At 39.1% G+C, this 16,839-nt stretch overlaps 1 protein-coding gene across 1 annotated transcript in view; it reads left to right on the top strand.

Annotated features, from left to right (window-relative positions):
• The window catches only part of SCUBE1 (signal peptide, CUB domain and EGF like domain containing 1), a 175,619-nt gene that overhangs the window by 98,959 nt on the left and 59,821 nt on the right, over window positions 1–16,839 (top strand). The window contains exon 7 of the mRNA XM_083859333.1: window positions 14,158–14,274. Within this exon, the coding sequence (XP_083715459.1) occupies window positions 14,158–14,274 (117 nt within the window). The remainder of the gene's footprint in view (window positions 1–14,157; window positions 14,275–16,839) is intronic.

The following is a 16,839-nucleotide window of genomic DNA, read 5'->3' as shown; positions in this document are numbered from 1 at the left end:
TTGCTGAGGCATGGCTTGTTTCTCTGTGTTGTTGGAGCCTGAAAGTGGAAGAGAGTAGGAAGTGCAGTGAACAGTGAAGATAATTCTTCAGCTTCTGCTCTCAGTTAACCCATTGCACACCCTGGTGCTTGTCTCCTTGGCTTTTACGTTTCTGGCTGTCAGTGAGAACAGCCTTTTGAGAATAGAAAGGGTTGAGTGGCTGGGCCTCTGCCAGACTTTGCAAGAGACAAAGAGCACAGAGTAGCACAGGCTGCTGAATGGTGCTTGGAGGTTTTCAGGTGCTTTATTTCTCTCTATTTTCCACTCTGATGCCCTACTCATCTCATAAAATTATCTCCACTAGTTTTTGAGCATAGTGACCATTGGTGAGATGTACTCAATGAACTCCCTTATGAGACAGGGATTCATCACCACAGAAGAGATTCTAGCAGGACAAAATTCTACTCTCTTCCCTCAGGGTTACTATTTCTTTTCTTAAAACCACTGAGTCCTTTGCAGACTGTCCTGCTGGCCTTTGGAAAGCTCAGCTGTGCCTGTGAGCATCTTTATCTATCTGGAGTGACCACCTCGAGGAGACCAAAGCCTCACTTTGAATATTTAGTTGATTGCTGGGCTAATAGTTGCAATAGGTGGAAATATTTAAAAGTTTCCATATCATTTGTGTCTTGTCATCCATGACAAATAATCCATTTATGAATCTGTAAGGGAGGATAATAGGTGACAAGATTAGGATAAAATATCTTCCTTCGTGTAAAAACCTGGGCATAGGTTCCTTTATTTTTAGGTTATCCACGATTGTTAATTTCCAGTTAGTTTACAGACCCATATACTTTTAATTTTTTATTGATACACAATTTCAAATAATTTAACATAACAAAAGCTATGAGGCAGCTCATCTTGCTTTATAAATGTGCCATTAACACTTTTTAGCTCTAATTGCAATAAGACCCATAGTCTCACAAGAAGTCAGACTACTGAAAAATGCAACCCTCTGGGTCTCAATGATGAGTTTTTCCAGCCACAAATAGCATATACAGTGATCTCTAGAGGTATGGAGCAACACAGTGCACTGTGTGGATGCTTCACCCTCTGAAAAAAAATAAATATCCAACCTGAAAATAAGCTCACACTGCTTCCAAGAGCCCAGGCAAATAGCATTAAAAAGTTTAGCATTAAAAAAATTAGTTAACAGCTTTAATTACCCCAGGTCTGCAAGTTCCAAGTTGAACACAGACCCTAGAAATAAGCTTAAGGAGGGAGTTTAAAATCCAGTTTGCAAAATACATTGTTGAACTCTTCAGTACCTCCTGTATCAGCAGGTGTCCACTGAGAGCTGAGAGTTTCTGGACACGCTGTGTTTAAACCACTGATTCCTTGGAAAAACAATAACTAGAGAGGAAAAGAGATTTAATTAGCAAGTGAGATATGAGCGGGTGGCTTAATATTTAGGGAATTTTCTGTTTGTTTCTGATGATACTCAGATTTATTTTTCAATGCAGTCTTACTCATTTCCAAAGTGTCATGGCATTTCCATAAAATTCCTTCAGATGTTTTCTAAACAGCTGTTTTAGAAAGTTATTGGAAGGCTCCTCAGGAAACATTTTCCCCAGTTTTTCTAAATGGACTGTGATTTTTGTCTCTCCTGCAGGCAGTCTTGGGAGAGCAGGAAAACTAGACGACTTTATGTAATTCTAGTAATCTGATGAAAGCTGCTTTTAGTTGCAAGTCCTGAGATGATAATTGCTAGTCCCCTGTCACTTGCTGTTGCTATCAAAATGACCGTGATCTGTATAACCCTTAGTGTCAGCCAAGACTCAGAATAAGCTCGACAAAATTGCTTTAGAACAGTGTTGGTGTCAGAAAAGGCTGCCTACAGCAGTCACTTTGCTCCACCACCTCTGTGTCTCTGTGGCTCTAACTGGGGCCTGTGTCAGAGTCATGCTGTAGTCCTGTGACTTGTAGCTAAATCTTAAACAGATAAAACTACATAAATACACAATTTTCCTTCCTTTTAGATGTATTCTTATCTAGATCTTGTAAGGCAGATGAGAAACTGATCTTCTCTGATGAAATACAGGAAATTTCCATTTAGAACTATCTAAAGATGCCTGGGAATTTTCATCCAACTTGTTTGCAATGTTTGGAGAGACCGCAAGAGCTTCTAGCTGTCACTTATTTCCCTGGATCAGAGAAAAGCACTTGGATTCAGAGTCAAGAGTCCTCCCATCACAAAGATGGCACTGAATGGCTGTTCTCTGGTCAGTGAATGTTGAAACAGCTCATTTCCCTCTCCTTCACTTCCCCTTGGCCATTCCCATCATGGAGTGGAGACAGTGCAGCCTTTGTTGTACTCCTGGAAAGGTTCTACCTTGGCTCTGTGGTGGCTGCTGCAAAGTGGACCTGGAGCCATGAGCATTCCATAGATGAGGAAGGAGATTGATCCTGCAGAGGTGCACAGCTCCAAAACCAGAGCTGTGCCATCGTCTCTAAGGCACATTTCATGCCCTTTGTTGCAGAACACCTTGCACTTGCTACAAAGCAGAAGAGCACAATCAATGTCTTCAGGTCCTCTTAAGTATCTAGTATGGTTCATCTTGCAGTTAGTTGGGCACAGCCTTCAGCTCTTAAAGTTTTGTACAAATCTCTGCATAACAATATTTTCTGAAAATATTTTGTGTGTTTCTTAGGAGCATCACAGAGACTTTCTCCCATTTTCCTTTACCTTCTTTTCTTTGGGAACCCATTTGCCACTGCTGGTTTTTTTGTCATAGCATCATAGCATGAGTCTGCCCTACCTGGTTAGAGGAGTGGACTGGTGCATTTCACATACTTTTCAGGCTAAATCCAGAATGAGTGTGAATCACAGTATAATCTGCCCTGCCTGCTGGTGTGAGAGCCATTCCAGTGTGGGCACACAACTTTAGAAGCACCAAATGTCTGGTTAACCCTACTAATACATGTATCTTCAAAATATTTTGTCCAGTGTCACATCTTCAGCAATGGAAGTTGCTTTTATTCATGTTTCCATATCTCTTTTTGCTGTTACAGCCCTGGATAGAATTTGCAAGTCAAACAGCCCCATCACAGTCTGCAACTATAAAAATAAATCATCCAGCAGCCTAGCACTTTATCATTAAATAAATTGTAAATAATCAAGTCTTATGGGCTTAACCTTCTCCTTGGCCACTGTCTTTCTCTCAAAAAGCCTGCAGCGTTTTTATTGAGCAATTGTCTGTTGATATCCTGAAGCTTTCTTTTAGACACCTTCTTTTAGAAGTTGATATTCTAGTCACAGAAATAGAATTCATGACATCAGTTATGCCATCAGGCTCTCTCATTATAAATAAGTAAAGTGCTTGCAAAGACATGACAAGTGGCTGGAAACTTCCTCTTTGAGGAACCAGAACTGTAGAACTGTCTGAAATTCAGACTCAAGGAATCCTCCTCTGGTAGTCAGAGATGATGCTTTGCTCTTTGGCTGCTCTTTACATCAACTCTTTGAACCAAGTAATTTTATGAAGTATTTTTTATATTGTCTTTAAAAATGCAATTACTTGCTACATTGTCATCATCCCGGGCCTTATTGACTGAATGAATTTGTAAAGTGTTTTAGCAATATCAAACATGATGTTTTGTGCAGACTCTTTGTTAGGTCCTGTCCTCTGATCAGCTCTTCTTGAAGAGGCAGATCCAACTCATTTCTCACTCTGTTCCATTTTCCTTCCTCTACTCTTTGGGAGTCAATGGGTCAGGCTCATTTAGGCTTGGCATAAGGTGACTTCAGAACAACTGCCAACACTGTGCATCTTCCTCACCTTCACTCCTTTTCCCATTCTTCCCCAAGATCACTGTTGTAAGAACTCACTTTGACCATAAAATGTTCTTGCTCTGGCCCTAGAAGATAAAAGATTGGTTCTTTTTTGTCACAAGATGAGGGGTATACAAAGTACTTTTGAGTACAGCAAAGAGCAACAGGACAATGAGCCCATCCTGAAGCTGAGGAATTGTAGTAATTTCCCTTGGGTGCTTAAGGGATGCAAAATGGCGAGGGAGTCAAAACACCACTGATAGAGGTGTCTTCAGAAATCCAAACTCTGCACGGAAATTCACCCCTTCATGAGACATATTCAGCTAATTTTGTGCCAGGTCAGCTGAGGATTTTGCCATTGGACATCGACTTCTTGGGTCATCAGTAAGGTTTTTTGCAGCCCACCTCAAAGAGAGTGATGCAATTCTCCTCCCTGGAAGGTGGTTCCTAAGAGCCCTCACAAATATTCTACTGTCAGCTGAAATGCTGATGTAAGCTGTAAAGTGTATCAGAACTGTGCTGGTCTTTGTTATTTCTCAATTTTACTTCTGCCTAGATTGCTTCTGTGGTGCCATTTGGAAACCAGCAAGGACTGGCTTTGCCAGGCTGGGATGTATGTGCACCTGTATTACATTTCATCCCTTTTCCTAGGAGTTTTCTAGGAGTTGTTCACAGGCAGGGCTGTGCTCTGGCTGTATTCCTGGCACATAACTGGCAAATAAGGTAATATTTTCACTAGTTCTGTGTTTTCCCTTGTTGTGGCAAGAATCATTTGACTTCTGTGGATGTCTCGTCTTCCATTATCTTATCAGCGGCTTTCCAGCTGTTTATAATGAGCACCCAAACTACCTGCCTGGAAAGGTGAGTGTACAGTCAGCTAAGACTATTCTCCCTGCACAGTAATAACTAGAGATGTGAGCTGTGGAAATTGCAATTTGGGCATTTCTGCCATGGATTAGTACATGACAGAGAATATCCTCCCTGCATGTTATGTGGGGCAGAACCATCTGTTTGCTTGCCTTCAGCTCAACTCCAAGGATCCCAAAGCCACGTCAGGATAATAGATCACAAGTGCAAGTCCTGCTCTGGCCACTTTAATGACATGCCATTGCTCCCTTCTCTGTGTGCTGGTCAGTTCTTTCATCCAATCTTGTGCCTCCTGAAAGTACCTGGGAATATCAGCCAAGCTGACTGTGTTTATCCTGTCCTGGCCAAAGCTGTTTAGGTTTCATATCTTTAGTCCAGTACCTACAATGGATTTTAATGAGCTGTTCATCACATTAAATAAAAATCACACAACTTGAGCTTGTAGCCACAGCATTTGTAGCAAAGGCAAACATTTAAATATCTGTTACATCAAAAAAGGCAGAGATATTTACAAATTTAGAGCTTGGGTTTACCCATTTGAACCAGAAGTGATGCTCAACATCATATGCCTTGCGTTATCTGAGTTTAATAGTCATCCATATGGGATCTTTTCTTAACCCCCAGTTATCTGAGGATTAGGCTGCCCTATTCATCCTGAACATCAGGTGTGCTTTGATTGGCTTGTCTGGAGCACTTGACAAATAAAAAAACCTTCTGATTTCTCCAGTGTGCTTCTTTTTACTTCCACCTCTCTGTATGACACACAGGACTCTCTTTGAATCACTGTTTTCTCTTCAGGAGAGACATTCAGCTTTTCCTTGATTAAAGGGAAATAGAGTCCATGTAGTTAAACTACAATTAACAAAGTCTCATAGTTAAATTTGTTTTCTCCTGCCATGTTTAAAATGGCAGCATATCAATATGAAAATTTGCCTTCTGTAGTCTTTCAGCATCCAAAGATCTCTCTGCTGGTGATTCAGTGTGAATAACTTATCCAAAATCAAACATCTCTCTTGAAATACTGTATAAACCACACAGTGACAGTGTGGATCATATAGAAATCCACCATTCTCTGGATTTAGGAGTCTGTGGTAGAGAATATTTAAATTCTTTGGAGATCAGGAAAAGGAGCTGTAGAACAGTAGAAGGTACTGAAGCCATGCATTCTTAACCTAAAATAATCTTGTCATCTGATCAGAGTTTTCTGTCAAAAGCCTTTTTTCTTGAAAGTGGGTTTTGTGCTTTTGCCTGGAATGATTTTCAGAAACAGGGAGACAGAATGTGCACAGGCAGAACATACTTGTTAGAATATTCATCTGAAATGTGAGGAGATTATTCTAAAGACCTTTTCACAGAGCACTGCTGCCCCTGTTCAAGGAAAATATTGGTCTGTAAAGTCAGACTAACTCATTATTGCCTCATGTATATGTTCCACCCTTGGGGCTACTATTGGTAATCAATAGCCTGATAAGTGCTTGGGATTTTTCAGTAAACATAAAAGCATAGAAAATGTGACCTGGGTTTCTAACATGCAATTTAGTGCCTGAACTACCAAACACTGGACTAAGGAGTGTACAAGCTCTGATAAGAAAATTTCCAAAAGTCTTACATCGTTTCATTCCAATGTGACTTAAAAATGGATTCTGCAGAATTTATTTTTGCCTTCTTTCAAAATAGAATGAGGGTGATGCTACTCCCAGGTTCCTGTCTCAAAAGCAGGATGATGGACAAGCTAGTGTTTGTTTTCAAGAGTTCTCCCAGAGCAGTTAACTTCTGTCATAGTTACAGCCTACCAAGGGTCACTTTAAGCCAAGAGCACCTTCCCAGTGTGTGCTTCAGTACCCAGCTTTGTGGTACTGACTCCTAGGACTCTTTCCAATCACTTAAAATAATTTATTTCATTATTTATTATTTAATTTATTTTTGTGAATGGCTTTTTACCCAACTTAGAATTGCTCACTGTCAGAAAACCGAGCATGTGGCTCTGTCTGCATCATAATCCTTTTGTGCTTTTAATCAATGAAGAATTGCAAACATTTCATTTGCTGGGAGGTTCTATAACTCAGTTACTGACTGTGAAACCCAGACCTGGCTTTAACTCCTTCTGTCAGTTCTGCTTTGCTGTATGAAATCATAGCAAACAGGGGGAAGGAATCCCTGAGCTCATTCATGCATTCTCTGTCTCCCAAGGGCAGATCTTTTCATCCCGAGTTACCGTCACTTTTATTCATTGAGTTTGTGAATGGTGTGCTATTTCCTGTAAAAATCCCTTTTCTTCATTGCTTTGCTGGCGATAAAGACCCTGACCTTATCCAGAATTCCTGGCAATGCCATCCATTGTTTTGCTTTCCTTTTTTTTTTTTTTTTAATTGAAAGATTTACCCAAGGTCAGGAGATAATGCTCCTTCGTGATGTTCTGAGATTTTCAGTTTTTCTTAAATGCAGCTTTTCTATCTGAAGAGAGGCACCACAGCTACAAGTGTTAATTTTAAGAACCAGACTGGACTCATAAGATCTTATAAAACACCTCATCTAATCTATCAAGTGACATTTTCTGAATATGTAGTGATCCCTGAAGAGAAATCAAATTTTTTTGAACTGAGAGTGTAAGATTCACCTAGTTGTTTCTTCACACATTCCCTATGTGGAAGAATTCTCATCCTATTTTCATGCAAATAAAATTCTACCAATCATGAAATTGCAAGGAAATGAGGAGACAAGCATAACGAAGTGAAGAATTCCACATCCTGCAAGTTACCCTTTTCTGTCTTACCTTTTTCATTCCCTGAGTATGAGGCTCTTTCAGTTTCTCCTTCATCTGTTCACAGCTATTTGTTTCTTTCATTATACTCCTGTGAATGCTCTTTCTCCATCCTTTCAGCATCACAGAGCAGAATTTGCATGAGAATAGCATAGTTCTCCCTTAACTGAAAATTGAAATATTTTGTGTGTTTAGTTTCTTCTTGGGCTTGTTGTCCTTTGGGTCTCTCCCTGGACCCTGATCTTCTGCCACATAGCATATGTACTGCTACTTTCAGTAAAATTCTTTTTTATGGATGGCAACAGCAGTCTCATCATCTGTTCTCTGCTTTCTTACTCATACTGCATATTCCCTTTTACAGAAAGGCAAGTTCATTTTATAATCCACAGATTTTTTTTAATTATTATTATTTTTAATGGCCTTTTCTGACTTAAGTTTGAATCTGTTCCAAATTTCAGGCTTTCAGGATTTGTGCATTTTGCATCAGAATTTGCAGGGGATCTTCAGTGTGTTTTTTTTAATTCAGTTAGGTAGTCCTTGTTCTTAGGCATGGTCGTGTGCTTCACCCACCACTGGTGGTTAAAATTATTTCTGGATTCTCTAGATAAAAGTTAGGAGGAAGAGAAGGAGCCCCAATCCAAAACCCCAGCATGTCTGGAATTCAGAAAGAACTCCCTTTGTGCAGTGGCATCAACTTGAAGGAGACAGATGAGATACCTGCACAGGCAGCCTTTGAGCCAGGTGGAGCAAAGTGCTTTTTCAGGTGTGAGAGGAGGGGATGTACAAATTAAGGACTAATTTGACTCCAGACACTTTGTGTATTAAACTAAATTAATTCAGTATTCTTTAAGAGGAGGGAACCACTCAGCTGAGCAGGGTCTTGCCCTCCCTGCTCATCACCTCACCATGATCACTTTTTCAAAACTGCAGCATAGTTGGCACAATGGAGTCCTGGTGTTGGTCCCTAAGAGGGCCCCAAAACACTACAGTGATGCAAGAAATCATAACAGACAATGACAATTAATGGTTTCAGATTAGACCTTCTCAAAATTCTCAAAGCCATATATTTGGCTGTCTTTAACAGATGTCCTTAATCTTTTCTCAGTTGTTTGAAGTTGATGTTTCACTGTGAATTAAATACAGGGAAATCAACTCATTTTTATGTGCTTAGAATAGGTAAACAGGTTATTTCTTCATTCAAAGACAGTAGCAGTTTAAAACAGCTTTAGTGACAGTACATCTGCTGAGAAACAGATATTGGGAGCAGTTTACCCTTTCTGCCACTCCAGTTGCCAGGAATTATTACTTCAGAGGCACCTTTTTAGGAAAAAATGGTCTAATTAATCCATATGCCTCCTTGTTGCCCTGGCTAAAACTGTGAGTGCACTAAAGCTGCCATCCTGCAGGCACCATTTAGCTTTAGTTGCATGAAGATCGACTTGTTTATGTGTCTGACCCCTGAATTTAAGACAGTTATTCTGAGCAGAAGATGCCATGTTCAGATCTTGTGCAAAATTCAGACCAGGTGTAGAAGTAGATACAATTACAATCTGAGTACAGTTACTCATATCTTTGCTTGGACTATGATTTACCTGATTGGATGTGATGACTTCTCCAAATTCTGAGCTCCAGGCTGCTCCATCAAGAACTGTTCTTGCCCGGCATAAATGCTGGCTCAGAATAAGCTCAAAATAATATGGCACAGATTTGAAGAGCAAAGCCCAATCATCCTGTTTCTGCTGACCCCAATGAGCTTTAGTCCACTGCAAATGAATTCCAAATAAAGGCAGTTTGAATTGCTGGTTTTCTTTGACTTGCCCTTTGGTTGGTGTTATCATTTGGGCAACCACAGGAGCTAGGTAGTGGAAAAAAGCATTTTTCCACTTTTAAATCTTCCTTTTGGCTGTACTTACTTACCATGTCAACTAAACAGTTTTATAGAAATCTGGCAAACTTAGAGAATACTCTTTGTGTTGGGGATCTGCTATGTTTTTTTATCTGCAGCCTACCAGTTGCTGGAAAAAATCCTTTTCCTCTGCACAAGAACTTAAGGCAGGGGGTCAGTCCAACCTTCCTTTCTGATTCAGAGGAAATGGCAATCAGAAGCCCTACAGAATAGTCATTTAATTTAGTCCAAGAACAAATTCTTCTGAGCAAGAAAGTGCCATTTAATGTCCCTCTCATGCTTTTCCTAAGAGACAGATGCTGCAAGGCTGCCTTGAGTGTAGGTGATCACTTCTCTCTCCCATTTTCACTTGGGTTATATAATTATCTTGTTTTCACTACAGCTGGGTTTTTGTCTTCTGTTAAGACTTCTTTGCATGTTTTACATGCATTCTCAAGAGCAGCTCTTATATTTTACAGTTGTTATCCACTCTTTCTAGTCATTGTGTTATAATCAGGAGTCTGGAAACAAATAGCATTTTTCTGGATCCTATTGATTTCAGGCTGCCATGATGGGTCACAGAAAAGATCAGAGAATCCCTTCTCCATATCTCTAAAGAAATCACTTTGGTGCTAGATCTCCCTCCTCCTGCTTTTAGTGATGTTTACCTTGTCCAGTTTTAATACCTGTCCTCATGTTGTATCAAAGATTTTAGAGGATGACCTAGTTAAGACATTGATTACTGCATGATCCTCAGATGTATCTGGACTATCTTGCTACTCTCAACGACCTGTGTAATTTTGTTCTGCTTTGCAGCATATCTCAGTTCCTATAAAACTGGTTTAGATCTTAATCCAGATTGAACCATAAAGAATAAAGTTTCCAAGATTTGCCTGATTTTTGACCAATACCCTTAAAATCATGTCATGTTCTTTCGTTCATGAGATAAATTGAAGTCGCAAAAATTTGCTTTATAAAATAAATGGCTACTTAAGAAACCCCCAAACAAACAGATTTTTATTAGGAGCTTATATTTTAAATGGTTATATTTACTTGTTTCATAGAAGAAGCTGAAAATCAGCATTTCAGAAATATTCTCAAACCACGAGATATGTTCAGAGTTTCAGGCATTTAATAGCATTCAAAGCCAAATAAATCCTGTCTAGTGTGACTCTTCTTTTTAAGAAAGTGACCTGTTGCCACCTGGTAGAAGTTCTGCTTTAGCTCAAAAGCTTCAGAAGTAGAACCTGAAGAACTGCTCTTTCACTGGTAAACCATTGCAAGCACTGGAGTAACTTCGCCTGGTAACTAAGTCAATGTTCCTGATTCAGCTCAAGGACCAACAGCTCAAATTTGTGCTTTTTAACTGGATATTTTAATATCCAGAAGCAATGCATATCCCATAGCACAGTGGACTAATGTTAAATAATTCCTATATAAATATAAGTCCTTTTCTTTAGATCCCTGTTTCTGCTTGAATTTTCTGGTAGGAATTCAGTAGGGATGCAGATGGGGCTACAAACATCACTTTAAATTAACAGTAAGGTCTAATTGTTTCAGATTAGGAGCTTTGTCATAATTCAGAAGGAATCTTTTATGTCAGTAACATGACAGTGCTTTAGTTGTGTCTTCCAGTTCATTTTTCTGCTCCCTTGTCAGAACAAAAAAAAAAAAAAAAAAAAAAAAAAAAAAAAAAGAACAAAACCAAAAAAGTGCAAAAAAAGTTGGAAATAAGCTAAACAAACAAAAAAGAGGCTAAAACATTGTTTTTCACAGGGAAAAAAAAACAGTAAAAATGATCTGTAGAGTCAGGATCACCTTGAAGACTTGATCCAATTTTTAACATCTGTTCTTTCCCTTCCGTAGCTTCTCCAGTGCAGAATAGAAACAAGTAATAGAATGGAAACAAGTAATTTGGTTCTGCTCTTGGCTTGAGTGCCTAAAAAGTTGCATTTGTGTTTCAAATATCTGCTGAGGTTTGGTAGTGGAGAGGTGAGGGATGAGTCGGCGTCGCCCCTCTCAGAAACACAGGTGGTCATGCCCTTGGTTTGTGCTGTGTGCAGCCCTGAGCTCCTCTCTTTGATGTAGCCTCTTTCCCACATTCTGCTATTCATGTTTGCTTTCTTTTTACTGATGTTTTCTCACGACCTCGAGTTTAAGGAATTTCATCAGTACATCTCTCCAATTATCCCGAGTGTGAGAGGTACTGTCACACGTCCTCCTGCTCACTTGGATCTTCATTCTGTTAAGAGCTCGTCGTGTATGAAAGTCAGAGTTGCTAGGAAGGTTGCAGGGTATTTACCCTTTTTGGTTTGTTTTGCTAAATCTGTGTGAAAATAAGAAAAGCTGGCTTGATTCCTTCTATTTATACATAGAAATAACTCTTGTTCATCGGATGACCCTTACCCTATAGATCCAGTCATCCATGCCATGGGGAAAAAAAAAAAATTGTTGTGTCTATTCATTTTCACTGGATGTCATCCAGAAAGCAGAAATATTACTGCTTATGTTCATCTTGTGTTGATGCACTGCAATAAAGGAGTCTTCATATGCCAGAGTTAATCTGCTAACAGAAGATTTACTGCTCTTTGCAGTGCCATGCCAAACGTAACCTTCAGTGCTTTTTCCTGAATTTTAACCTTAACTCTTCCCTCCTGGCAAATCCTCCCGCCCTTAAGCTGTGCCCAAGTTAAAAATTTTAAATGACCTGAAATAGTTTTCCTTCCCTGAAAGGTAAAATTATTGTTTGATGTGTTGGTCACGTACAAAACATTCACGTTCACTTACAAATGGAATTGGTGGCATTGTCATTTGCAGAAGAATTCTTCAAGCAGGAGTTTCAGCCAGAATTCTTCAAGCAGATGTTTCAGCCTCTAAGTCTGTAAAATAGTGCTTCCCAGAGAAGTAGGTGAAAATAAGAACCCTATTGCTTAAACAGTTAAGTTCAGGTCCTACAAGGTGAGCAAAGAACTGACTGAAAATCAGGAGCTGCAGACTCAGCTCCATTTTCAGAAAAATGTGTCAATCCATTTGTTAGCTGTGCTTCCTGGCAGTTACATACAAATCCATTTCTGTACTGGGAGCTCTTTCTACACGACGTTACTACATAGCAAAGAGACATAAAAATTTAAAATCTATCTGGAGGACAATGTGTGAATGTGTATGGGCTCAGAGATCTGTCCTATGTTGTTAATGCATGTGTGCCCCAAATCTGTGTTTCAGTTTGTTCTTAAGTGCCAGGAGCTTGTTTCACAACTGGTGGAGAGGCCTGTGCCAGTGCAAAATAAAAAAAAAAAATCAGTTACACTTTTCTTTTTTTTTTTTTTTTAAGCAGTGAAGTCTTTCCAAATGGCCAGTCTAAGTTCACCTTGAGGGCAAAGCACAAGCTACTTTAAAATAAAAATCTTTTAGCACCAGTCAATAGAAAAATAAAGCCTGTTCTGTTCTGTGTAAATAATTTTTGATCAATGTACTGTTCTAAGGCAATTCCCAATTAGCATATCCTATAGCTGATTGTCAGACCCTGTCCACAGGGTACAATTGTGACACAGGCTGTGAATATTCAGCAATAGGAGTCTGTAAATCTGAGTAAGTAATGACAAAGCCTCTTTAGGGAAAGAGGTGAGCTGAGTAGAATAATGGCAGTCTTGGGGGGCAGTGGGGTATTTTAATTTAATCAAACCCAGAGCAATTGAAAAAGATACTATTAAAAGGACTCATTCTCTGCAGCAAATACTTTTCAGGAAAAAAAAAAATGTACAGTTCCAACTGACGTGCTAAATTGGCATCCTTACATCCAGTCCATTCTGTGGATCAAAGCAAAGTTAATCATTTCCCTTGCCTTTTATCTCTTTTATGGATGTGTCTGTGAGTATGTGTGCATATGCATGTGGACGGGGTGTGCATGTGCATACACGAGTAACACACAACAACGGGCAGCCAGGGAGGGGTCCTTGCTTTTTTCTGCAATGATTTTATTATTTTTTAAAAAAAAAAAATGTAGTGGTACCTCATAGTCACTGCCCACTGTAGTAAAAAGCTCAGAAGTATTGCAACTTTCTCTTGCCTGTGTTTGCCCAGCCACCCTTCTACATACTACAAGCACTGGGAAATTTCAATGACACAGCTTGGAATGGGTTCAGTGACCTCAATTATGCCCTCCCACCCACTCCAAACTCCTTTCAATTTGCAAAAAGCTTTAAGTGGACAAAACCCAGATGCCTTTTGCTTGTAGTTCAGTAAGAACAGATTGGGCATGTAGATTCTTGTCAAAGTGATATATGTAGTTCATTTTCCATTAACTCTTTCTTAACTAAGGGTTTTAAATTCTCGGTTCCAAGTCTAGCACTCTGCTTTGCTCTCTACTGTTTTTAAAGTTCATTGTGCCTACAAGATCATTTAAAAGTAAACCTTAAAATACCTCGGCTAGACATTGACTGATGCAAAACAGAATGTTTGGTTCTGCTTTTAAAGGCAATCACTTTTTTTTTTTCTTTTTAAACTTGTTTCATATGTAATAACCCATCCTATTGTCTATGAGAGTTGAAAAACACTAACTAAATACACTAAATGATACGAAATACATAAAATCTCCTATTTGGGAGGAAAAAGAAATCATGACTTGTGGAAATGATTTACCAGTCAAAAACCAGTACAACGGACCCCAATGACCTTGAGCTCGCTCCAGTTGCCTCGCTCTAAAAACTTATATTGCTTTTTAATATGTCGTAATATTGCCCCAAAGAGGCAATGCCCTTCCCCCTCCCCCAGAGCATTTCATTACACTCCCTTTCTCCCTCTCTCTCCCTCTCTCTCTCTCTCTCTTTCATTCTGCAGAAACATGTGCTGTCAATAACGGAGGCTGTGATCGGACTTGCAAGGATACCGCGACAGGGGTACGGTGCAGTTGCCCAGTTGGATTTACCCTGCAGCCTGATGGGAAAACGTGCAAAGGTCAGCCTCTGTTTGCTTTGCAATGCATCATTTGCCTTCAGCGGGTCCAGTACAAGGTGTAAATATTCAGTTATTTGATCAATACTTTTTAAGTCGAGGCGATGCTGGCGCGGTGATCGCAATTAAGTTCATTTCGCTTTTCTCCGTCCCTAATTTTTATGTATTTGCCTGGTTCAGTTGTTTTCCTTTTTTATTTATTAGAGGGGTTTATTGCTGCAAAGAAATGAGATGCAGAGGTCAAACTGTTTCAAGCTGAGCAGAGATTTAGAGGAGCCACTCAGGGCTGCAAAAAGCCTTTAGTTTCAAAGGACATTCTGATACCTTTGTAAAACCTCAGTCATCTGATGGTGTCTGCATTTGTCTACTCAGAAAGTGAGTTACAATTGTTAAGCAATGCTTTGTTACCTGTGGATAATCAACTGCTTATTACTAAGTGAAGCCAGGTATTGCTCAGAAAAAAAAAAACCCAGACACTTGCTCATTTCTGCACCTTCAAAAGATAAATAAAGATAAAGGAGAACCAGAATAACGTTTACAAATGCAGGAGTCTAAACCACACAGCTGATGCTCAGGTTTTACTGCTCCAAAGGCAGCACCAGAACCTCACTGTTCTGTCTTTCATGGGTGTGTTAAAGCTGAGGTCAGGGGAAAAGAGGGCAGAAAAGACCATCTGAGCACTTTCAGTATGTATTCTCAGTTAAGGAGACAGGGACAGCTCTCAAATGTCCCTACACAGTCACATTTATTGGCACATGGGGAGATTTAGGTACATACTGGTGGGACCAGGCCATCCATAAGGTCAAGTCAACCATTTTCCCATTTTCTTGTTGTATTCCTTTTAAACTTCTTTGCAAAAGCCTTGGAGATGGAGATCCAGGAGGACATGGTATATATTCTTGTCACAGAGAATATTTTTCATCACTCAGTAGCTTAGCTTAAGTTGACCTAACTTGCTAAGAAATTATTGTGACTTTTTTTTCCTTCAAATTAACCAGAAATGTCAGAATATCTTCAGTCCAGGGTTTGATGTTACTTAAAATAGTAAAACCCACAAAAATAAACAGAAAATGTGTGGTTTCCTCTTGCTACAGGCTGAAAAATCCCAGTGCTTGGGCATGATCCTGTTAGTATTTATAGAAATAACAGTCCATTTGCCTGTTTATTTGAAAATAAAACATTTAAGCTGCCATTGCACACAATGTTAATAGTTAAGGGTGAGCACACATCAAAACTCAGGCATCTTAGTTCAAGCCACATAAAAATAAATCTTCATTTTTACCAGCAGACTGGCTAAGCCAGAGCAGAACAGTAACAGTGATTCCACCAAGTGCTTAAAAAGGAGGCATTTTAATAATGTAACACACACCTAGGCTGGATCATAATGTTTATTATTGAAACTGTGTCATGAGAAAAAAAGAGTAATTCTAAATTTAGACGTTTGGCCAGAGAACTAACGTGAAATGATATTTATATAATAGTCAAGACTATAATTATTCCTACAGACAAAATGAAAATTCTACTGATCCTCGAACCAAATACCTTAGCTCTAAGCTCTTTCACATTTTGTTCTTCCCCTTTTTTATGAGTAGAAAATATAAGAAACAGAATCTGTATTTTTATGATGCTGCTGATCCTTTTTTTACTTTCTTAAAACAAGCAGCAACTGGAAATTAACACAGATGGTTTAATTAAGCACCGAGCCATTTCTTTTTAACTTTTATTGCCATTTTAGGGAATACTCTTTATCGTAAAATGGTAAAATACACATTTTGAATTTAATTCAATCAATACAATTTATCTTATGTATTTCACTGTGAGATTTCTGGGCTAGATCCTGCTTTCCTGAAGCTGATTTTCCATTTAAACCTGTGCAAAAAGGATCCTTAGCACTTAGACTGACCAGTGAAGTTTCTTGCAGGCAACCTTTTGTCAAAGGGGATGCTCTGTAGGATTTGCATTATCTGAAGGAAAAAGGGAAGATTTTGATGTAGTGATATTGATGTTGCTGATAGGTAAAGGCAGGAGAAAAGTCAGTGTGTACACATTCCTTCCTCTGCATTCTCTAGAAAAGAAAAGGAAAGAGTGATCAGCACAAGTATTCTCCTTGGATTTTTTTTTTTTTTTTTTTTTTTTTTTTTTTTTTTTTTTTTTTTTGTCCTCTTTACCCTCCTTGATTTGACTGGTCCCCAGTTTCTCATATATCCAGTTCCCTGTTTTCTGCAGCTGTAATTTTACATCTGTGTGGTAAGAGCAAGGGATTCTCCTGGATACTCTTTAAAGCATCTTCAGGGATCATGGAGCTGCCACATCCTGTCTTTATTGGGCACAGTTTTCAAGTCCATTGAGTGTCACAGCTTGTCCAAGTGAGGTTTCTCATAAAACATCATTCTAAGGGAGGTTGTATTTCTAAATGTAGAACAAAGATGTGCCATTGTCTGTTAAGAGAAAATAGAGACGTAGGGCACGTAAGAAAAGCTGAGAGGAACCGGAAAGAGAGTTAATATATGAATTAAAAAATGCAATTGTGGGTTGAGCAAAATGATTAATATGTTTAGGTTTAATTTA

The sequence above is a fragment of the Zosterops lateralis genome, assembly GCF_965231275.1.
Source record: "Zosterops lateralis genome assembly, chromosome: 4".
Lineage (NCBI taxonomy): Eukaryota > Metazoa > Chordata > Aves > Passeriformes > Zosteropidae > Zosterops > Zosterops lateralis.
This window is presented reverse-complemented; position numbering and strand designations above follow the sequence as displayed.